General features: G+C 41.3%; 1 protein-coding gene across 7 annotated transcripts in view; it reads right to left on the reverse strand.

Moving 5' to 3' along the window:
- Window positions 1-24,785, reverse strand: part of Fktn (fukutin) — a 59,764-nt gene that overhangs the window by 20,093 nt on the left and 14,886 nt on the right. For 6 of the 7 annotated variants that reach the window (XM_057790553.1, XM_057790552.1, XM_057790555.1 and 3 more), the window contains 5 exons: window positions 22,656-22,933; window positions 20,533-20,665; window positions 14,071-14,200; window positions 11,515-11,648; window positions 10,099-10,226 (listed from right to left, as the gene is read on the reverse strand). In XM_057790553.1, coding sequence (XP_057646536.1) covers window positions 10,099-10,226; window positions 11,515-11,648; window positions 14,071-14,200; window positions 20,533-20,665; window positions 22,656-22,933 — 803 coding nt within the window. Of the gene's footprint in view, window positions 1-10,098; window positions 10,227-11,514; window positions 11,649-14,070; window positions 14,201-20,532; window positions 20,666-22,655; window positions 22,934-24,785 lie in introns of those variants that run through there. The other variant, XM_057790558.1, reaches the window with a different exon arrangement.

Here is a 24,785-nt window from a genome sequence, read left to right on the forward strand (position 1 = left end):
AAGTAAATTATATATGACATATTACAAAGGAAAGTTAAAAGCAGCGGCCTGTTTCTAGTTACATAGCTCTATATTCTGGGCTGGATTCTCAATGAGAAACTTTTTTTCTTTATAACTCAGAAAGAACTTTCAGTAATCAAACCTGAAATGGCAATAATGGGGATCAAAAGTTTAATATACCAGAGAATTAAAGAGAGAGTAAAGAACTGGAGAAAAGGGGTTTGACTGCATTTGGTTGTCATGTTTTACCACCAGGTGAACCCCAAGAATGAATTCTACTTTTGAATACCTTGTTTCACCATGAAGCAAACACAAAGCCATACATGAAAGTGTGTCTGAATACATTCTAAAGAAAGCAACAAGTCCACCACAAAAGCCAGTAGGTACCGACAGTTAGCGGGCAGTGCCAGCTGGCATCTATGAAAAGACAGCCATAGCAAATCTCATTGCCGAGAAAGAAATCAGATCCTGCTTAGAGCCACCACCTGCTGGGCCCAGTTTCCCCGTGCACACTCATACCCACGGAATGACTTTTTTGTCAGGAGGCACAGCTATCCATCTTCAGCCTCCAACCCCCACAACCGCTTGCTGGTCAGCAGAATGTCCACCTGCCCCACACTATCAGGTTGACACAATGAACCCAAATTTAGACAGACACGATGTACCTAGTAACAGCCACCAGGAAGCTTCGCCCTTAAATATCAGCCTTTAGTCTCATCTAAGAGCCCAGAGAAGAGCAACAGCTTGAGGACACACGCAGTAGAATACTACAGATTACAAAAGCAGAGCTTGGAACAGTGAAGAACCTAAGAGCAAACCCAAAACACTTAAAATATAGAAACAACGTGAAAACCAACAACCCAACTCTAATGCTAACTTCTGTTCCTAACCAAATCCCTAGGCTGTGGTTTTCATTTCTCTACTCATTTTCAATCCATTCAGCAAAAGAGTGCCTTGGCTTCCCAGGAGAACAGGAAAGATAAACAATCCATAAAATGTGGTAATTGTAAAGTCAGACCATTAAGAGGAAGGGGGCAGAAAGTCACACAGAACGGCGCATGGCATGTGTGGACTATGCCTGGGTTACCAGTAAATAAGACCGATACTAAATCTCTCAGTGTTACCTTGGATTTAAAAGCTATGATGAAATCTGGCACAGAGCAGTCTGTACTTTAAAGCCTTAGGGGGAGACTCAAAATTCGAACAGATTTAAATTTAGACTAAGGCACTCTAAATCAGGATACAAATTTAAGAGTTGTTACTATTGCAAAAACTTCTCCCATCTGTCTCCTAACTTGAACCACTTCACTCCATTCCACTGTTGCGGAAAGCAGTAGTTAGAACAGTGGCTAGATTGAAGAGGGGGCTAGAGCAGGATGTTTTTATTTTCTTCCAAAAATTTTAAAACAAATAGAGCCACTTTGGAGTGGTTAGAACAATTTGATCAGCTCAACTGCCTAATCTTTGAACATAATTGCTAAATGAGAAGGAAGGGTCCCCGGCACTCTAGCGCAGTGTGTTTACTGGTGCTAATTCAAGAGGCTAAGCGAGACAGAAGCCATCTACAGCTGACCTGCCCTTTCTACACTGCAGTAGCAAGAGCACAGCCAAACTCCCTAGCCCCACCCCCGAATTTCTCTCTAAACACAGTTTATTCCCATTAGCATCTTATATTGGCTTAACCTCCCAATTTATCTGCTATTCCAGGGCCTAAACGCTAGCATACTGTTTAATAGAAGCACCCAACACACGCTGCTTTTCTGATTGCAGTGGAAAAGCTTCTCGAGTCTCACCATTGAACGTGATGCTCACGCTAGGTTTCCACCATCTCCCCTTCATGAAATCAAGGCAATCCCATATCCCCTTTAATTCAAATTTCCTTAAAAGATCTTTGGCTAACTATGAGAATTTGTGTCATCAATTCAGCCGCCACTTTCCCTCCTGTCCCCCTTGCGGCAGTGCTAGAGATGGACTGTGAGGCCCTGCGCCCTGGGAAGTGTTCGCTTCAATCCGCTAAGGTCAAGGATCACACTACTGCCCGTGTGCTGTGGAGCTATGCTTTTGGCATGTTTAACATGTTCACCGTGTCATTTCCTTCCATGTCCAGGCTTTCTGAGTCTCACGCAGTGAGTGACTCAGTTGCTCTCTTCCTGGGTCTACACGTAAGCCTGGTAACTTACGTGTGAAGGCATGAAGGACAGTTTACTCTCTATAAACCATGTATGTCTTAGTAACTTCTGGAAGGGAAGAGAAAGGCTTTCTGGTATTAGTTCAGCTTCTTCACTGGGTATAGGCTGTCGGGATCTTCCTGAGTTGATTCTTATTGATCTTTTTCTACATTTTTACCATTTTCATATCTTCCCGCAGTGGCTATACTGGTTGATCTAAGGTCACCCACAGCATTTTCTTTTTATTGGCAGTACAACACAGTGAGAAGTATGAAAGGTCATACATACATCTTGGGCTTGGGAAATAAATATTATTTTTATTTAATCCATTTCTTCTCTCCACCTTGATCAATCATGCTAAAGTTGTTAGTTCTATAAATTTTAAAATTAATTTTTATATTTATTTATTTTGGTTTTTCAAGATAGGGTTTCTTTATATAGCCCTGGCTGAGCTGGTCTAGATAAAATTAAGTTTTAAACAGATCAGCACGTGGAACTGATCTTTTATATTTTTTATTTATTTATTAATTTCTTTTGACTTGCTTTCTTTATTTTCCCCAGGTGATCTCATTGATCATTTATACTTATCTTCATGCGAATCCTTATGTTATACAAGTATTAAAAATTATCTTTATGTATATGTATATGCACGTGGGAGGTGCCCACAGAACCTAGAGGAGGTCAGATCCCTTGAAGTGAAGTTGCAGGCAGTTGTGAGCTACCCAATCAGGTTCCGGGAATGGAACTCATGTCCTTCTCTAGAAGAGCAGCAAGTGCTCTTAATCACGAAGCATCTCTCCCGACCCCAGTTCTACGAGTATTTTTTCAAGGCTATACATTTATATTTACTTCTTTATATCCTATAGTGACGTCCTTCTGTTTATGTGTTGTTTTATTGGCTACTGAATAAGCAGTTCTGGCCAATGTCTTAGCAGAGTATAGCCAGGTGGGAAATCCAAACACACACACACACACATACATACACACATACAAAGAGAGAGAGAGAGAGAGAGAGAGAGAGAGAGAGAGAGAGAGAGAGAGGAGAGATAGAGTAGGAGAGATAGAGTAGGTGGAGTTAGAAACACCATGGAGCTGCCCAAGAAGCAAGAGGTAACAAACCATGAGCCTTGTGGTAAAATACAAAATAATAGAAATGGGTTAATTTAAGATGCAAGATCTAGCTAGAAATATGCCACAGTCATTGACCAAACAATGTTGTAACTAATACAGTTTCTGTGTGATTATTCAGGTCTGGGCAGCTGGGAAACAAATGAGCGGTCTCCACCTACAAAATGGCGCCCATACATTTGTTGCTAACCCCCTTGGTTCAGGCTTTTTTTCCCTAAGAGATTAACAGCAAACGACACCATCAGGAATGGGGGTAATTTATAAGACCCTGCTGGACCGAGTCTTGTTATCTTTAAAAAAGTATTTGAGTAAGTGATATTTGCTGGCAAGAATTGTCCTGGTGGATGACCTTAGTCAGCACCACAAGGCTGAATTCATTAAATATTTAGTAGTTCCTTAATATCTCTTCCAGGACCTCTGGCTCAGAGGTTAAGAGCACTGGCTGCTCTTCCAGAGGTCCTGAGTTCCATTCCCAGCAACCACATGGCATGTGGGTGTACATTGAGGCAGAATGTTGTATACATAATAAATAAATCTAAAAAAAAAAATGTAATGTATAATTCAAAATTGCAGATTAACAGGTAGTCATTTATAATAGTTAAACTTGTAGTCATGTTAGTTAAGCTTTCTAGACATATAGAGATATATTTCAGTTAGATAAATGATCTTCAACACTTCAAAGACCTACAGAATATTTAAAACACTTAAATATTTCCCCCATGGCAAATAACTTTAATCTGAGAATTGTACATTTTCCTTCCACATATTCTGCTTTAAAATAGGAAATGGCATTGTAATCTGTTTCACTACAAGTAAAATATTACAAAATATTTACAGGAAAATATTAAAAATAACTCAAACATAAAAGTCAAGATGAAATAAACCTTCTTCTGCCCAGAAATCTCTACTTCAATGCTCACAGCAGAGTCAAGCAAATACCTAAGACCTCTCTGAGATAATTCCCAAAATGAAGGGGATAAAAGAGGCTAAAGAGCTTTTTTTTAAAAAAAAAAATTTATTTTATTATGCACACAATATTCTATCTGCGTATATGCCTGCAGGCCAGAAGAGGGCACCAGACCTCATTACAGATGGTTGTGAGCCACCATGTGGTTGCTGGGAATTGAACTCAGGACCTTTGGAAGAGCAGGCAATGCTCTTAACTGCTGAGCCATCTCTCCAGCCTCCATTTAAATATTTAAAACATTTAAAATGTTTTACGAATTTAGAATTTAGAATTTTCTTGACAGTGAGATATATCTGCTTCTGGCAGCACCAATTACTTCAGACAGGTTGATGGACACTGAAGAAATTTGTTATGGAATTTGCCTTCAATGTGACAAGGCTAGCCATTTGGGCAAGAAACTGCTCTTTCCTGGACTGTTTAATGGTATGTTGTGTGAACTCGACATGCAGGACCCACAGAAAAGTGACTGCTATTTTAACTTTCCAAAAGATGGTATGGTCCTTTAGGGTTCCTGCTTCACAGAGGAAAATGCCAGACATTCTGCAGGACACAGAAGAAAGCAACTGATAAACTTTGCCAGTACAAGGTAGAACAGATCTTCAAATCTCCTGCTTCATGGGAAAGTCTGCCAGACACTATGGGCCCGTAGGCTGAAGATGGATGCCCCAGTGTTACAAAAGAACTTGGGGTGACTGTCCAGACAGCAAGATGTCTCTGTCAATTCTAGAACTTTGGAAGTTGCTTATAATGTACTTCCTGTTTACTTAGGATATTATATCCTTCTAGGGTCTTTGATGGAATCAAAGACTAGGAAGTTATAATTATAGCTTTCCTTGGTTATGATAAAAGATAAATTAGATATGAATAACTTATAGGTTTAAAAAAAAAACCACAAAAACAACAACAGCAAAAAAAGCCAGTATTATAAAATTTGAAAACTCTCACACTAGTTTTAAGTTTCAGGTCCTCCCCTTTAGAAATGGCAGTGTGACACAGCCTGTATTTCCTGAAAGTAAGTAGTGCTGACAGTGACATATGGCTGGGGAGTCTTCCAAAGAAATGGCTCCGCACAGCCTTCCCCTGTTCTTTTCTCTGCCTTTTAAGGTCACAGTAACACGACAGAAAATCTGGGACGCACACCATCTGTCCAGACAGTTCCCTCACTGCTCACTTCTCCGCTAGTCAGAGAACTTCACACCTCCCAACAATGTACTATAAAGAGCAGCGGGAGTGAACGCAAGTGGTCTCTACCCAGAACGCGCCGCTAAGATGAACACTTCTTCTGAGGGCTGTGTTCTTAGATCACACCAATGAGAAGAGACATTCACCCTTGACAGGAGACCTAAGACAAAAGACTGGCACTTTGACATGACTTCCCGAAAAACAGATGTAGCGACTTCATACCGAGCTAAGGACAGCACCTAATCTGAATTTCTCACAAGACTATGAAAAGGATCACTTTTTCTATTACTGTGCTGGTACTAACACCAGCTTAATAGCGTTCTGGACATCTTGACACCCTTAAAATCCTTTTCATACAATACTATCTTTAATCCTTAGAAGAAGGCTGCACGACAATGTCTAACAGTGTTTCCACTCTGAAATGGAGAAACTGTAGAGAACTTAACTAAAAATTGCTGAAGACAGCACTTGTAACATGTACAAGTGCGATGTAAAAGCTGGCTCTAGGATCTTAATTTTTTTTCTTTTTTTTTTTCTTTCTTTTTTTTTTTTTTTTTTTGTGTGTGTGTGTGATACCACCATTTAACTGAAACAAACTGGGGATTGCTAAGAATTTTAGAACTGAATCAGGAAAACATACTTAGACTCACACACCTTCCTTAGACTTCTTCCTGTTTCCTTTGTCCATTAAGTGCCCATCTACTTTGTTTTCTAAATTCATGTGCTTTTTATAAATAATATTCTAAAGGCATATTGTTTTCATTTTGCCTTATTTTGATCTTTTTTTAAAATTGTTTTTATTGAGCTATATATTTTTTCTCTGCTCCCCTCCCTTCCTTTCCTCTCCCCTTCTACCTTCTCCCATGATCCCCATGCTCCCATTTACTCAGGAGATCTTGTCTTTTTCTACTTCCCATGTAGATGAGATCCATCTCTCTTAGGGTCCTTATTGTTGTCTAGGTTATCTGAGATTGTGATTTGTAGGCTAGTTTTCTTTATGTCTAAAGGCCACTTATGAGTGAGTACATATGATATTTGTGTTTCTGGGTCTGTATGATCTTAATTTCTATGGCATGCTATCTTACAAAGAAAAAACTCATTATACATTAATTCTGGAATTTCTATCATATTTTAAATAAATAAGCTGTAAACATTTTCAACAGCAACTGTTACTTACTGTGCTGGATAGTCTTATGTCAACTTGACACAAGCCTAAGTCATCTGAGCAGGGAACCTCAATTAAGAAAGTTCCTCCACAAGATCAGGTTATAGGTAAACCTATAGAGCACTCTCTCATTCTCTCTCTTTTTCTCTTTGTTTTTTGAGATAGGGGTTCTCTGTAGCTTTGGCCCTGTCCTGGAACTAGTTCTTGTAGACCAGGCTGGCCTCAAACTGACAGCGATCCACCTGCCCCTGCCACCACCGCCCGGCTGTAGGGCATTTTCTTAATTAGTGATTATGGGGGAGGGCCAGGCCCATTGTGGGTGGAGCCATCCCTGGGCAGGAGGTCCTGTGTTCTGAAAGAAAGTCGACTGACTGTAAACTGCCTTTATTATGCTTAGGTATGTCCCTTGTATCCCTGATTTTTCCAGTACCTTAACATGAAGTGGTGTTGGATTTGTCAGAGGGTTTTCAGCATCTAATGAGATGATCATGTGTTGTTTTTTTCTTCCTTTCATATTGCTTATATGATTGATTACATTGACAGATTTTCATTTGTTGAACCTTTCTTGCATCTTTGGGATGAAACCTACTCGATTATGGTAGATGTTCTTTTTGATATGTTCTTGGATTCTGTCTGTGAGTTTTCTATTGAGTATTTCTGCATCAGTGCTCATGAGGGACATTGGTCTATAATTCTCTTTGTGAATTTTTGTGTGGATACACTGAACCTGATAGGAGAAAGAGTGGGGAATAGCCTTGAATGCATTGGCACGGGGGACAACTTCCTGAACAGAACGTCAATAGTGTAGGTACCAAGATCAACAATTAATAAATGGGGCCTCTTGATATTGAGAAGCTTCTGTAAGGCAAAGGACACCATCAATAGGACAAAATTGAAGCCCACAGAATGGGAAAAGATTTTCACCAACTCCACATCTGACAGAGGAGAAGTATCCAAAATATATAAAGAACTCAAGAAACAAATCAAATAATCCAAATAAAAAGTAGGGTAGAGATCTAAACAGAGAATTCTTAACAGAGGAATTTCAAATGACAGAAACAGCTAAAGAAAAGTTAAACAACCTTAGTCATCAGGGACACACAAATCAAAACTACTCTGAGAGTCCATCTAACACCTGTCAGACCGGCTAAGATCAAAAACATAAGTAAGAGCTTATGCTGGAGAGGATGTGGAGCAAGGAACACTCCTCCATTGCTGGTGGGAGGGCAAACATGTACAGCCACTTTGGAAATCATTATGGTGGTTTCTCAGGAAATTGGGAATCAATCTATTTCAAGATCTAGCTATACCACTCCTGGGCATATCCCAAGGGATACTCCATCCTATCACAAGGACACTTGCTCAACTCTGTTCATAATAACTTTATTCATAATAGCCAGAAACTGGAAATAACTTAGATGTCCCTCAGTCAAAGAATAGATAAAGAGAGTGAGGTACATTTACACAATGGAGAGCTATTCGGCTGTTAAAAACAATAACATCCAGAAATTTGTAGGCAAATGGATGGAACTAGAAAAAAAAATTATCCTGAATGAAGTAACCCAGACCTAAAAAGACAAACATGGTGTACACTCGTTTATAAGAAGATATTATGTTAGCTGTAAAGTAAAAGACAATCACGCTATGGTCCACAGACCCAGACAGGCTAAGTAAAAAGAAGGGCCTAAAGGGAGGGGGGGTGAGACAGAGGACAGAAGAATCTCCCTGGGAAGGGGAAATAGAATAGATTTTACAAGAGGACTGGAGTTGGTGGGGTTGGCAAGAGGAGGAATTAGGTGTGTGTGTTGGGCGGGTGGGGGGAATATTTAAGAGAAATGAGTGCAATTGGGGTCATGTTGGGGGCGAGGTAGAGACAGTAGAATGGAAACTCCACGGAATCTACAAGAGTAACTCTACCAAAGAGAGACCCCTGGTAATGGGGAACACAGAGCCTGAGCCAGTCCAATCATCTTCTGTAACCAGGAAAGGCCTCAAATAGAAGGATTGGGACACCAATCCAGTCACAAAGCCTTCAACCTACAGTTTGTCCTGCCTACAGAGTGGTCTGGAACTGAAGCCTAGTAGAACCTTCATCAAAGAGACCAGTGCACAGAGTCAACTGACCAGGACTCCCGGGGGCTTGCAGAGATCAGGGAGCCTGTAGGGGCCTGACCTAGGCCTTCTGCATATATGTCATGGCCGAGTAGCTTGGTATTCTTGTGGGATTCCTTTTAAAAGGGGGAGTGGGGTTATCTCTGACTTTTTTGCCTAATTGTGGGACCCTTTTTCTCCTACTAGGTCAGCCTTGTTCGGCTTTGATGTGATGGTATGTGCCTGGTCTTACTGTGGTTTGTTATGTCCTGTTTGGTTGATGCCCCTGGGAGGCCTACTCTGTTCTGACGGGAGATGGAATGTGGGTGGTCTTGGAGGAAAAGAGACATGGGGGAAAGAGAGGGGGTGGGGGAGAGAGGGGGGATGGGAGTAGGGGAAGGAGGAGAAAACTGCAGTAGGAATGTAATGTATGAGAGAACCAAGGAAAAAGCGGGCTGAGTAAGGAAGCCAGTAAGGAGCACCCTCTATAAACCCTCTACAGCCTCTGCATCAGCTCCTGCCTCCAGGTTCCTGTCCTTCTTAAGTTCCAGTCCTTCAATGATGGACTACAATGTGGAGGTGGAAGCCAATAAACCCTTTCCTCCCCAGCTTGCATTTTTGTCATGGTTCTTCACCATAGCAACACAACCCAAACTAAGACACACATAGACTCACTGATGTACTTATTTCTAGGCATATTTAAGATCTTATACTACTTCTAATTTATTTCTGTACGCACACGTGTAGGTGGGTAGGGTACAGCAGGCTGCATGTGTGGAGCTCAGAGGGCCATTCCTGGGCGTCAGTCTCTCCTTCCACCGTGGAGGTCCCCAATGAGCCAGCTCAGGTTGTTAGGCTTGGCAGCAAGTGTCTTACCTGCTAAGTCACCTCACTGGCCCATTTCTCTCTGTTTGAATTGTTATTTCTATGTATCCTGTATTCAGATTTTACTCACTAGAGTGTGTTGTCATAAAGCTAAGTTGTTTTTGTAATTAACAAAAGTTTCAAGAGTATGTTCTAGGATCAGAGTCAACTACGGGATAGTTAATAACTTCCAGAAGGTTTGGATTACTTCCAAACCTCCAGAACAAATTTACTTTCCACTCTTCAGATGAAGACTCAGGGACCGTAGGAGGATGGGATGAACCCAAGAGAAACAGCATTGTCAGTTTGCCATGGTAACTCAGGGCCTTGATCATGATGCCTTTGATTGACAGCCTTGGTGAGACTCCCTTTTCTCAGACCAGCTCAGAGCGAGCGCTCCTCAGAACCTCCCAGGATAGCTGGATTCCGGGTAAGCTGAGAGCATGTCAGCTGCTGATGGAGCCTTGGGGGACTTTCTCCTTTCTGAAACTGCTCCCATCGCCCCGTTTAGTAAGTACTTATCTGATTCATACTTAAACTTTTTTCCTGTTTTGGCCTGAGTGCCTCCATTCCACATATGGTCAGTCTCTTCATAGAAGAAAAAAATGTCAAGCTTTACGTCATCCTGTCCCTGGAAGGAGAGCTCCAAGCTGTCTTCCACCTGCAGGGAAAAAGAAAACCTTCACAGCCTGAAACAACGAGAACATATTGTCATATCACAGCCTGAAACAGCAGAAATTCATTTTCATACTTAATAAGGAAAAATGTTTTATATAGTGAGTATTAATTTTAGGATGCATGCTTTTTAAACCTAAATCCCCGTGAAAGTGGGATACTACAGTAGCTTTTCTTAAGTGCATATAAAATCATGTTTCTTAAACATTCATGATGACAATGCATGAGTAAACGCCTCATGGTAGCTAACACTGTCCCTCTGAGGGGGATACTGAAGCACCATATTCCAGAGCCCCCTTCTAACTAAATGAGGAAAGGAAAGGAAACTTAGCGTAAAAGTAAAGTTGACATCGGACTGGCGCACGTGTCTTCAACAGCACCACACAGTCACTTTTGTGACCCTCAAGGGGACGAAGGCTAAAGCACCCGTCTGGCTGTCCCACTGCGTCGGCCTCAGAAAACTCTTTTTAATAAATTAGAAAGACTACTTCTGATGGGAAAAAAATAATTTTCCGGGAATGGAAAAGATTTTAGCTTGCTCTGTAGGTTGCTGCCTCCCTGGGGACAAACGAAGAGCAGGGTTATCACAAAGGATCGTGCGCTTTCAGAAGGGCACTCGAACTGTCAGGCTCATCTCAGCCACGGTGCCCTCGCCCACGTCAGCCTCTGAGAAGTTGTTCACCTCGGCACACAGGAGCCAAACAAGAAACTCCAGCACTTGTTACACGTGGCTCTGTATCTCTGTCCTTAGCGATCAATGGGACACCTGTGCTCATGATTAGTATGACATCTAATCCGAAGTGAGCATTTAACTAGATGACTCAGAAAAAAATGTAACTTCAAATAGAGTGGGTGGGATTCTATCTTTATATTAATTTTATACCATACTATGACATAACAGAATGGTAATACAGTCACTTACTAAGAACCCAAGTCTGCCAGGCGGCGGTGGCGGGGAAGTAGGGGAAGAACTCTGTGAGCTCAAGGTCAGCCTGACCCTGCCTCAAGGGGGGGATAAAAAAACCAAACCAAACCAAACAAACAAAAAACCCCGATTCTCTTTTCATCATTATTAATTAAAAAAAAATGCCATGTTTCTGAACTTTCACTTAGTAGTACAGAAATGTTAAGGGATGACAAGCTTCCCCAGCCCATCCTGGGAAGTGCTGCTGGGTCATAAAACTGTTTGCCACACACCTTGAATTACATATAAGCTAAGGTAAACTTTACAACTGAGACACGTTATTAATGAAACTAAGTGGGTTGTCACCAACCTTCCCGAACTTGTGTTTGAGTGGAAGTCCCGCGTTCTGAAATGCCAAAATAATATCAGGTTTGTAATCTTGTATGAAAATCCCTAGGTCGACATCTTTGCTATAAGGGATTATACTGCATTGCCGGTACCATCCTAAAGGGGGGGACAAACATGTTTAGATTATATTTGGAAACTTGGCTATCACCATGAGCTAACTTTACAGTAACGGCTATACTAAAGAACTTGGTTATAGTAGTTACCTTGAAGAGTCAATTCCCTCCTCCACAACCTCCCACCCCCACCCCTGTCTGAGTGCTCAGCTTCCTCAACAGTTTTGATGAAGTCAGACATGGTGGCGGACACCTTTAGTACACAGTGAATTTCAGAAGAGCCAGAGCTACACAGTGAGATCCCGCATAAAAAAAAACCACGTTTTCAGGATACAAAATAATTTCCGAATAGATCATTAGCTTTAATAATATGTTAATTAAGCCATCCACTTAAACAATTGCTGTTCAGTGTTTAATCATTAACGTTTAATGATTGAGATTGCTTAAATATGTGCTAAGAACATTTAATTCTGTTAATACACTTTCCTGAGTCCATAATCTATAACACTTAAGAGCTCCCACAGCTCCTAACTGACGGGGCACATAAACGATCTGGTTAAGGTGTGATATTCAGTGCACACCCAACACTGTGCTTCCTGTGTATCGACATCCCGTTTAGGTGCCCCAAAAGTGTTCTAAGAAAGCTTACTCCTGAACATTACTAACTCCCAAGTCTTCCCAACTAGCTTCTAATCTTTCAATTCCGATGGGTTTGAAAATATGTAAGTGTTTATAGTCATCCCAATAGGCACCGCTATTATAAAAATGAAGGGTTTGCTGGGTGTTGCAGCTCTCAACTCAACACTTAGGAGACAGAGACAGGGAGATCTCTGTAAGCCTAAGGCCAGCCTGATCTACATAAAGAATTCTAGACCAGCCAGGGCTAAATAGTAAGACCTTGCTTAAAATACAAAAAACAAAAATTAAAAAAAAAGATAAAAACCCTATCAAAACCTAAAAATAAAGGGGTCTTTAAACATCAGTTAATATACAGTATCAAATATAACTCTCTTATTTTGTATTTGATTATTTAGTCTTTTTTTTTTTTTTTTTGGTTTTTTGAGACAGGGTTTCTCTGTGGCTTTGGAGCCTGTCCTGGAACTAGCTCTGTAGACCAGGCTGGTCTCGAACTCACAGAGATCCACCTGCCTCTGCCTCCCGAGTGCTGGGATTAAAGGCGTGCGCCACCACCGCCCGGCTAACTCTCTTATTTTGTAAATGAAATAAAGCACAAGGTTAAAAACTCAACTCACGACAAATGACTACACAGTTTTGGTTACTGACTATAGAAACAAACATGCTCCTAAAAAACAGTTTAAAAGCCAATAAGCATTCACAAGAGATTACCATGTATTTTTTCATGCTTTTACTGTTTGGTTGTTGAGACAGGGTGTCACAGTTCCCAGTCAGGATTTGAATCTGCTAGGCTGCTATGACCTTAAACTTGTGAGCCTCCCTCCTACCTCTTCTTCCTCCTGTGCCTCACCAAGTCTAAGCACCTAATCTTCACACAGCCCAGCATACAGGACAGCCACGAGTCCCAGGCTGCACCTGTTGCACATGCATACTTATTGAAAGTGTTTCCTCTCAGTCTAAAGTATCCTCAACTGGAAAATAAATTCTACAGTAACTTTTTAAAAGTTTTACTAACTGGAATTAACTTTTGTACAAATACAGTCACAACCAGAAAAAAAAAACCCAGATACAATTATAATCAACTATAATAATAATTGAGAAGGAACAGAAAAAAAATAACAATCTTAAGGATCTAAGTAATTCTAAAGTCCAAGAATCTGATGTAATGAATCCAGAAACCTTGTTCAGATTCTAGGAGCTGGCTGCTTCAAACTACAAAAAGTGTCTTTTCCCCTCTCAGGTAAACAGTGATGCCTAACTAGAGCTGCTCTCAATGACGTGGAAAACTTATGGACGATCTTAAGCAAGCCTGTCAATCTTCCTCTCACTGGAAATGTTTCCTGCAATATTTAATTTAAAGCAGTCATAATCTCTGAGACAGTAATCGCAAAATGCTAATTGAAAGATTACCTAAAAGCCAAATACAATCTACATGTCTGATGTAAATTTGTACACATTATTATAACTTTTAACAAGTGGCCTTACGATTCTATTTTATAGGGCTGGAGAGATGGCTCAGAGGTTAAGAGCACTGAGTGCAGCTCACAAGCATCTATAATGGGATCTGATGCCTTCTTCTGACATGCAAATGAGTACATGCAAATAGAGCACTCATATATACAAGAACATAAATAAATAAGTCTTAAATTTTATTTTGTATTTCATCAATTACTTTCTTTAAAGGAATCAACACATCTTTGCTTCATACATTAATAATATCTATTCTGCTTATAAATATTATACTTCCAATATTACTGATGCTTGATCACTTCAAACATTCACTCCTAAAGCCAAGGATGAGATAGAGATACACGTCAAAGCATCTTTACCTAGACAGGTTCCACTGCTCAGCCAGAAGGGCACTCCCAATTCCTTCAACGTTCTGGCTGCTAGTTGCAGTAACTCCTTCGCCCTCTTCCGAAAGGCCATAGCATCCACAGTGTTATCCTCAAGGTACTGCTGCAAGTTGAACAAACAGTTATCTATTAAAACAATCCCTAAACTGCTAGAAACATTTCCCTGATATCTTAATTAAACTTGGCTATTAACATTATATCTTTTTTCTATTGCAAAAAAATCCAAATTTCGGGGGCTTGGGTGGGTCAGCGGGTCAAGTGCTTGCTATGTGAGCATGAGGTCTGGATGTGGATTCCCAACACCCATGTAAAGTCTGGAGGTGTTGGTGTTGCTACATGGGTGGGAGAGGACGGAGACAGACAGATCTGGAGCTCTCTCGCCAGCCAGTCTAGCCAATCCACCAGTTCCAAGTTCAGGGAGAGACCCTGCCTGTCTCAAATACTAAGGTGAAGAAATTGTGGGCTGTGGCTAACTTGCTCAAACTCTGGAGGATGTCCCCACACCATGTGCATGTAGGAAGCACTAATGAGCGTCTGTGGGATATAAGACGGAAGAAGACATGAAAATGGAGAGGGGTATATTGGGCAGGAGTACAGGGGACCCAGGAGTGGGAAGACACCTAGTTCCACCCTGTGGCTTCACAGACACAGTGCACAAATGTGCCCAGATATCTACACACAGGCACACATGCATATACCCCACAAACCCTGAAATCAAAGTTTATAGTTAGTTACTTCTTAGTCACACATTCAGATAACTCAAACAGACTCTAGGAGAAGCCAGTTTAAAGGAAGAAATATCAAGAGCTAGGTTTCCCCAATGCTGAGACTTCTGAAACTGCTATGCTTTTCCTCTGACCATCAGAATTGAGCGGATGGGCAGCTGGGAGAAAGGAAGAGCTAACTACAGAGCTCGAAACATTCTCTAAGCAAAACAGATGAAATGATGTTTTAGATGCACAGCCATACACTTGTCTTTAAAGACTGGGTAAAGCAGGAAGATGCGTTCTGAATCAGAGCATCTGTGTTGGGCTCGAGGTCCATTTCCTTTTAGATGGGCAGGCCATTTCACAAGCAGGTAAGCTCTATGAGGAGGGGACGTTTGTTTGGGGTACTGTATAAAATACCCCAGCATCTAGAGCAGCGTCTCTACACCTGACAAATGAACAAGAGGATGGAAGAAACGACATTCACCATAGTCAGTGTCCTCATTTGTAACTTAAAGGTGACAGCTAGGCTTCATAGAACTACTTCACAGATCAGAATCAAAGCCCTTTTATAAAGTATAAGGATTTATACTAATGTTATCTTTTACTTAGTCATTTTACTTTCCTGATTTACTACCTTCTATTCTGTAACTGAAGAAACATCATGAATTCCTCGGTGATATTTCGCTATGGAACGAAATAGAAACTACTTGGCCTAGGAGACCAGGGTCTCTGGCTACCGGTCTGACCTCATCACTAGCCTCTTTCTACATGCCCAGTTATAGTAATAAAATTAAACTTCTCTAACATGCTACAACCTTCCTACATTTTGTGACCGTATATGTTCCTTTTTTTCCCAGTATGCCTCTGATTAACAAAGTCATGTTTCAGCCCCACCCTCTGAGAAATATCCTGGTTTCCCTAAAAAGGCAGATGAGTTTGTTTTCCCAGTGTTTCCATTCAACATTTGCTAATTTATACATTTATAATACAAAAAGCCAAGCAAATCAGCTCCTCCAGGAACCTACAATGGTTACCACCTACATAGATTTTTAAAGTCTTTAAATTTTTTTATATTTTATGTATATGGGTATTTTGCCTGCACGCATGTCTGTGCACTATGCACCGTGCACATGCCTGGTAGCCATGAAGGGAAGAAGAGGACATCAGATATCATGAGAATAGAGTTATAGACGGTTGTGAACTGCCATGTGGGTGCAGGGAATCAAACCTAGGTCCTCTGGAAGAGCAGCCAGTGCTCTGAACCACTGGGCTATCTCTCTAGCACTTTTTAATTCTTGTGTTTAGTTGTAACTGCTGGCTGTGCTTCAGTTTCCTGAGTGAGGCTGTAAACTTGTGAGCGGTACTGCATTCACCCTCCTTGAATCTATAGCTTTGGAATGCCCCCCCCCCAATACACAGTAGGCAAGCAACAAATACTGTTGAGTGGCTAAATGAAGAAATGACTAATTCCAACAGTATCCCAAAAGATTGCGTGACTGCTTTTTTTTTTTCCCCAATACAGCAGGAGAGAATATATGTCCCTGGGACTGTAAGGAACAGAATCGCCGTATGGATCTTGAGGAAAGAGTGTCCTGTGACAGAAAGTTCCCTGTAGGAAAGTGGCTTTTACGGATAAATAAACTGTACAGGACATAAAACATCCCTTTCGTTAGTCACTACTTCTAGAGGACACGATGGAAAGAGAGGGCCATACCCTTTGCCTGCTGGAAGAGAGAATGCCTAGCGCTAAACGTGTAGAGACCTAGACTTAGGTCTTAGACCAAATGCTAAGCCTGTCAGTAATGATTGTCAGTGTTCAAAAGCATCTTAAAGCTACAGTTTCCCCTCTGTTAAAGAATATTTGCCTTATGGAAACCTCCCTTCAAGCTGTTGGTCAGGAGTCAAGAAGCTCCCAAAACAATATAAGATATCGTCTTCGGTTGTGTTCCAGAACATGAAGGTAAGTAAGACCTTATTGCTGAAGACTCTATACACTTCAGACACGGGGTTTAGCAGAATCAAGCTAGAAATGAACACCTGATCATGGGGTGCCTATCTCTAGTTAATACATCTACAACACAATCTTTCTATCAAAGTCTCAGGAAACATGATGGAAAGGCAGAAAGATGCTAAAGGTGAAAGGACCAGGATGTCTGCTATGATAGAATCCTCTATAGATAGCAGGAATATGCATCTACAAATCTTAATGATATGATCATATAAACAAGTCCTGTACAATGACAGCACCAGCCGACATTACAGTGTGGATGGGGGAAATTCTACAAGGCCTCAGCTCCTAGATGAAGAGCTACAGGCAGCTAATAGCTGCTAAGAGGGAGACCATTCATTTTCTCCAGTAGTGGGTCCCCTGATAGGGTATCCAGTTTGTTTAGTTAGATCTTACAACTTAATCGGGCTGGGGAGAATGATTAAAATTTATAGATTTCAGCAAACAGGTCCCTGTTAAGAGAGGGCCTGCGTATAGCAAAACCCAAACAGTAATGGGTATCCTACCTACTGTCCAGACCTTGGTTTCTACAAGGATCATGACTCAGAGAAATGCCTGAACAAATGGCTGGGACAAGAAAATCACAAGATGAACGTAGAGTATCTATATTCTGCTAAAATGAAGAAAGCTGGAGATAAGCAGAAGACACAGAAGCTGTGGTGAAGTGTTTTCTACCAGCCAAACATGCAACAGTCTGAAGGTTAAAATAAGAATAAAATAAGGGGCTATAACTCATTAAAACAGGAAGCCGTGAGTTTCTTATTTAAATAATAAATTTGATGAGGAATGGTAGTATTTACATAGCTGCAAAGTAACTTGCAAATAAACACTTCTAGTTACAAAGGGGAAAATGCAAAGTCGCAAAAGCATCTACGACTTGATTAAATGGATGAGGTGAACTCCAACAGTGCTCTGGACTTAAACACTGCCACCAGAGGGAAAATGGAGGCCACGGGACTCAGGAAGTAAATGAAACCTAAAGGATGCAGAAAATCCCCAAAGCTGCAAGATTCACAGACTTTGCCCCAAGGCTATCAGGGTGGGGCACTGCTGGTGCTCCCTGGGAGCTGTGTAAGAGCTCCTGCTAGTCAGCTTTTCTGAGTGTCACTCACACAGGGATGAGCTTCTTGATGATGCTTAAAACTGGTCTTGCTAGATGCCTTAGCAAGTCTTGGACTTTTGGTAATTCTCCTGCCCTGATTTCCCAAATGTAGAAATTACAGGCATGTGCTACCACATATAGTTAGATTGAGATGAAAAGCAATATATGTTAATTTTTGATTTTTATATTCAGATATAGAGAATACTCTGGTTTTTAGAAAATACTAAGCTATTTGAGGTTTCAGGATGCTGTTTTATAGCTCACACTCAATTGTGCCACGAAACAAAACAAAACAAAACCCGTGTATTGGAACTGTTATGTAAGTCTGATACTGCTTTTAAAAAAATATTATTAAGGTAAATGAGAAAGCTAGGGGCTACATTACCAGTTTTATTTTAAAAATTGGATTAAATTCATTGCTATAACCATACCATGCATTTCATTTCATTTTAGACTGTTTGGCGCCATCAAGTGTTTAAACGAGTGTAAGTTAACTTTAATTTGAAAATTTACTTATGGTTCTAACATAAGAAACAAAGAATGAATCTAGTAATAGGATAAAGATAAAAACAACATTCCCAAGCCTTTAGGTGATCCCCATCAGTAATATCAGCACCATGGCAGGAGGGAGAAACAAGCTGGGCATCACAATGGCACGGGAGCAATTGACTGCCATGCATAAAATAAGGGGCCTGATATTAAGCTCACAAAATTTAAGGGTGTCTCACAGGGTGAGAGACACTAACGGTTCACTGTGGTAACTGCTATGGCAGAGGTGGGTAATGCCCTTGGGGCAGGAAGCAGCAAACCCCATCACTTCTACTTCTTATTACGCTGTGGTGGAGGCAGCATTTGACTACAGAACAGGCCTGTCCACAAGTGATGCTTTCTGCCTTCTCGCCCAGGAAGCTCAGGAGACTTGACAGTCCTATAGTAACTAATTCTAAGGAAGAGAAGGACCACTTTTGGGCTGCCAGGCTTAGGTCCTGGGCTTCAGTGTATAGCATCTGAGAGTCCTTGTATTTCAGTCTTGGATACTGGGCAGCAATAAAGAAGCTAATACTCAACTTCTCATTCGATTTGTCCTAATTTGCGTCCTAACCGCTGTGATAAGCACTATGATCAAAAAGCAACTTGGGGAGGGGTTTAATTCACCTCACAGCTCCCAGTCACAGCCCCTCCCTGAGGGCAGTCAGGACAGAAACTCAAGGTAAGAACTGAGACACAGAGTTGGGTGGCGGCTCACATCTTTAATGCTACACTTGGGAGGGAGAGGCAGGCGGATCACTGAGTTCGAGGTCTGCCTGGTCTACAGAGCAAGTTCCAGCCAGGGTTAGGCAAAGAAACCCTGTCTTAAAAAAAAAATCCAAACCAAACCAAACCAAACAAATAAACAAACAAAAAACCCCAAACTCAAACCAAAACCAAAACCAAAAAGGACTGAAGCCGAAACCATGAAGGAATGCTACTTACTGACTTGCTTAGATCTAACTCTTATACAACCCAGAGTCATTTGCGCAGGTGCGGCACTGCCCCCAGTGGGCTGGACCCTCCCACATTGATCATTAGTGAAGAAAATGCCCGATAGACTCTCCTACAGACCAGTCTTTGGCCAGGGAACTCCAGAAATTAAAGGGCAAGTAGAAGAATTAGGGAACCAAATCCCCACAGTCAAACACTGTTTTCACAGGATCTCTGATTTCATGTAACTGCTACAGCTGGACGTTTATACCCATCAAAATGGTTTGTGTATCACTACAGTCAGAAGGCAGAAAGCTAGAACAGCAGAGGAAAAGCTGAGAATTCAGCTGGTCTTTGTAGAGCACTTGTTTAACATTTTTGCCAAACACACTCACATACTCATAATTAGTGCCAAATGTCTGACCAAAAAAAAAAAAATCCCTATTTTCATTAAGTCTTTCTAAAGCCACATGGTTTCTCTTCTGTGGTTATATCCTAAGTCATTTCTAAAAAAAAAAAAAAAAAAGCCACTTTTAAAATAAAGCCTATGAGCTATCATAACTGTGGAATAAGGCCAGTGTTAATTCTATCAGGATCTAATAAAACAAAGCAATAAATACATGGCCACTCCCCATTCAGGGAAGGAAAAGTGTGTGTGTGTGTGTGTGTGTGTTTGTCTGTGTGTGTCTCTGTGTGTGTATGAAGCCCAGGGATTGCTTTCTAATTGAGAGCTTTGGTCTTTGCTGGCTGAGGCTGGGTTTCATACCTACCATAATAGCCATAGAACTTATAATTTTCCTTTTTGAGATAGGGTCTTGTTGGCCCAGGCTGCCTCTGAACTCACTCTGTAGTGGAATATCACCTTCAACCCTCTGCCCCTTTCTCCCAAGTGCTGGGATTATAGGCACCTGCTACCACGCTTGATCTATGTGGCAGTGGAAATCAAAACTCAAGCCTTGTGCATGTCAAGCACAAGGGGGAAAATGAAGGTTTTAACTTTAAATGAAAAGAAAAAAGGCAGGATGAAGAAAGATCAACTTACAAGACAATTTAGCCTGTTTTGCATAAGCCATCTTCATTTCCTCTTACACACTAAACGAGGCGTAATATTCTCATTAATTTAATTTAAAAGTAATTATTTGGTTGTCTCTAACCTGAAGGAACGCCCGAGCTTCTTTATACCTGCACTCGATAAATCTGGAGCGTGTCACTTCTTCTAGAAAGTGTCCTGGGTCTTTCGGAATAAGCACGTCTAGCCCATCAATAGTGACCTGCTGCAACTCTGGCCTAGAAACAAAAGATTTACTATCAAGATTTAATCCAGAACACAGGCAGACTTTTAATACAGTGAACATCAGCAAAGGAGCTAACCATCAAGTGAATTTTCTTCAATGCTTCAGGTGCCAATCAGTAGCTTTATTAGGGCCTTGAAAATCCAACACCCAATAGCAACACAGAACCTTAGTTTTAAATATTTTTCACTAATGCAGCTAAATTTGGGGATGAGGGAGGAATGGCTCTATGGACTGAATCTAGGGCCTTCTGCACGCTACCACTGAGCCATACCCCATTCCTCTTTTTTTTTTTTTTTTTGAGACAAGGTCTCCCTAAGTTGCCAAGGATGGCACTGAATTTGCAATCCTCCTGCTTCAGTCTTCCATGTAGCTGGATTACAGGCTTCTGCCACCAGTCCTGGCTTAATGCATCTAAAATAGTTTTATAGATACTTTGACATTTTAAGTAGATGTGAAAGTTGAACAACATCATCATTTTCAGTTATCAGTTTAATTTTAGAGAAAATAGTTCTTATAGCTAAGAAATACCAAGTAAACTGCAGAAACTTGGAAGCCTCATTGACGGCAAAGCTACCTGGAACCCACCTTCTATGATTATTTCTCAAGAACGTTCTAGTCCTCTGTGTAAAGCTGAAAATGTACAAGAGGCTTTATCTACTAGCACACATGATGCCTACAAGCTATTGGCTGGTTGGTGATTTTGAACTTAACTAACTTATTAACTAAACTTTGATATAGACTTTTAATACCTTAAAGAACTAAATAACTTCCTTAAAAAAACCCTTTGAAACACAAAATTAGGAAAAAAGTGCATAAACATGAATAACAGCTAAGATTTTTGACAAAAATGACGGACGCAACACTGACAAGGACTGTCTCTCAGAGCCCACTGATCACCCCTGGTCACTCCAGCTGTGAACATCCTTTCAGCCGTTTCTCACACGTGTGAAACTAAACACTATAAGGAAACAAAAATAAGCACGCCTTACAGGTCTAAAGCGTGACAACAAGCAGTATTTCCCCGAAAGTGCTCTCAAAAGGCTTTGGCATGAAAACTCTTAGAAGCATGATAAACTTTAAGGCAAACATTCAGTCTATATTCACGTCAGGTTCCAGTGTTCCAGGCAGATTACAGCATCAACATTAATGACTTCCAAGGAGAGAGAAAAGTACAACTCGGGGTCAGAAAGCTGATGTTCACTGTTCTGTGTCACACGCGTCTCCTAAAGTGCCTGTTCTCGCCAGCAGTGTTTATTACTGCGATAGTTGAGGACAGACATCTACACGGAGTATTAATTTTAGTCCTGTGATTTGTCTTAGCTTTCTGAGGCAGGGTTTCACGATGACAGCCAGGCTGCCCTGCAACTCATTAGCTAGCTCAGCCTCACCTGCAGCTCTCCTGCAGCGCTAGGATTTACCTGTCTGAGTCACCACCTCAGGACCCAGGGAAAATACACACACACACACACACACACACACACACACGCACGCACGCACGCACGCGCGCGCGCGCACACACACATACACACGCACACACACACACGCACACACACACACGCACACGCACGCACACACGCGCACACACACACACGCACACGCATGTAAGACATAAAGGCACAAAGTAATGAGTTACAAGCATTTGTGTTTGCATCTTCATCACAGACACTGCATCTTATCAGCTCCCCTGGAGGTCTCTGTGTACCCCACTCAGTGACTCCTTCTCTACTCTCTAGGGACACATTCTATCTTGTTAGTACCTTTATTCAATTTTAAATATGTCCATGAACACAGCATGACTATATACTATCATTCTTTTCTGCCGTGTTTGAGACACTCAGTATTGCAGGACTCATTCATGCTGTTGCAGACTTGCAGCGGGGTTTCCTGAGGTACAATACTTCATTGCATGAGTATATACGCATATATATAAATACAAAACACATGATATTATCATTCATTATTGTTCTTTGTTTTAGACTTACCTGTCAAAAGCTCCAGGATAACGACCAAACTGTAACTTTCGAAAAGGAACAAACTTTCTGTCCATGTGTCCTCTGAGTCGTAGGTGACCATGCCAGAGGTAGTTGCCACTCCGCTCATGAAAGACCACCAAGTGGATGGCGTGAGTGGCCAGCTTACACACATAGTGCAGGGGGATCTCAGTTCCAGAAAGTGAGTCTATTCCATCTAGCCGAGGATCTTTGCTTTCAATCTTTAGGCACTGAAATCCCATATTCTCAGCTATCCGAAACCAGCCATCCTAGAGTAAGACAAAGATCAAGTCTGAATATTTAAAACCAAATGCTAGTAACAAAACTAAAGCAATTGCTATACCATTAGTTAAGACATATTTTTGTCTTAATTTGCTTTTTTGTCAGAATGTTTTAAAAACTGAGAGTAGTAAACAGAAGGCAGTGCTGAAAGAATGAAGTAGCAAACAAAGGTGTGAGGAATATCTCTAAGGTCTCTGAAGACTAACGCGAACTTCTCCCCTAGGATGAGGAAGCTCACTTAGTGCTCTCCCGTTAGTTTCTATGAAGTCGATGTTAGTAGTAGGAACAGAAAAGCAAACTGACAATGTTTATCTCCTAACACTTTCAAAATGCTCTAACAGAACTCCCACCACAGAGCAAACACCAGGAGACAGACTGCAACATACTGTACACAATGAACATTTTCAAGATCATTAGAATTTAAATCTCGTTTATCAAGATTATCCGATATAGAGAATTTGATGATTAAATATTATTATGAGTATCTGCTGGCCCAATAGATGTGTCCACATTACAACTCAAGCATCTATGCTTCAGGGAACACTGCAGAAGGAAGGCCCAAAAGACAGTAAAAGCCGGCATACCAGGAAACCTGCTGAGAAAGAAATGGTTGATGCAATTTTGTTTTGATTTAAAAAATTAAGAAAAAAAAAAAAGACTATCTGCTGGATACAGTGGCCTGTGCAGAAAGTCTGTAAACTTGAGGCCAGCCTCAGCTACAGTGAACTTCTGATTCTTAAAGGTCTTGTATTTCACAGGAACTTATAATCTCCTAAGAGCTTTCACATTTGCATTTGGATATGATACTCACCCTATAAAAGAAGTAGCATAAGTATTATAGATAAGGAAGCATACTTAAAGACAACTTTTGAAACACAGGGAATAATACAGAGAGCCACTTAATGTGTACCAAGTACAAGAACACTGATAGCTCCTTTGCTACCCACAGGAACTATGTGAGGCCAGCAAGGAAGGTATTATTTATGTCTAGCCTATAGTTCTGGAACATAAAACGCTTTAAGAAAGTGTGTTTCACTGGCCACAGAATTCAGAAACAAATATTGAGGATCACACCGAGACTGTGAGGCTTGGTGCTAAGCAAGCTCACCTGCTGAGCCATCTCACTGCTCCCTAGCTCCTCCCATGGACTCTGGTCACATTAGTCTTGCCAACAGTGCACATTCCTTTCTTCTAAAATAGCAAGAAGAGTGCACTCAAGGGACACTTTGGAAATGTGGAGGAATATTTCTTACCATGACAATATACTGGTATTTAGAGGTCGAGGCCAGAACACTGGTGTTATGAGTGACCATCAGAGCCAAGAGATCACCATCTTGGGAAGTCAAGCTGTGCCCTTTTGCAAAAGGTCATCCCAGTTGGGACTGTTGACTGCTTACAGCCCTTGTGGAGGGCTCGGGAGGGCCTCAAGAACTGAGTATCCAACAGCTCCGCAACCTACTGTATGCGACTCTGCCTTACCTGCACCAGGGGACACCTCCAGGGAGTGCTGGAGTACAGAGGCCAGGGAAACTAGGAGAAGGAGGCTCCATGTGTGGAACCATGGGCTAGATCACTACCAGGTAAAGGCTTTCCAGGTAAGGCCTGCTGTGGGGGATCACCCACACCCTGAAAGTAACCCTTCATCTGTAAATTAGCCAAGAAACTCACTGGCTTCCCAGGGGGAACTTTGGTGGGATCATGCCTCAGGGATAGCCATGGGTGCAGCCATTATTTATGTCTCCTTCTGGAAAGTAATGTTAGCAACATCTGGGTGTTTTATAGCCTAAAATATGAAAATCTGTACTGTTTCTTACATAATTCAAAGTATCCTATCAGATG

The sequence above is a fragment of the Chionomys nivalis genome, chromosome 16 (genome assembly GCF_950005125.1).
Source record: "Chionomys nivalis chromosome 16, mChiNiv1.1, whole genome shotgun sequence".
NCBI classification, from domain to species: domain Eukaryota; kingdom Metazoa; phylum Chordata; class Mammalia; order Rodentia; family Cricetidae; genus Chionomys; species Chionomys nivalis.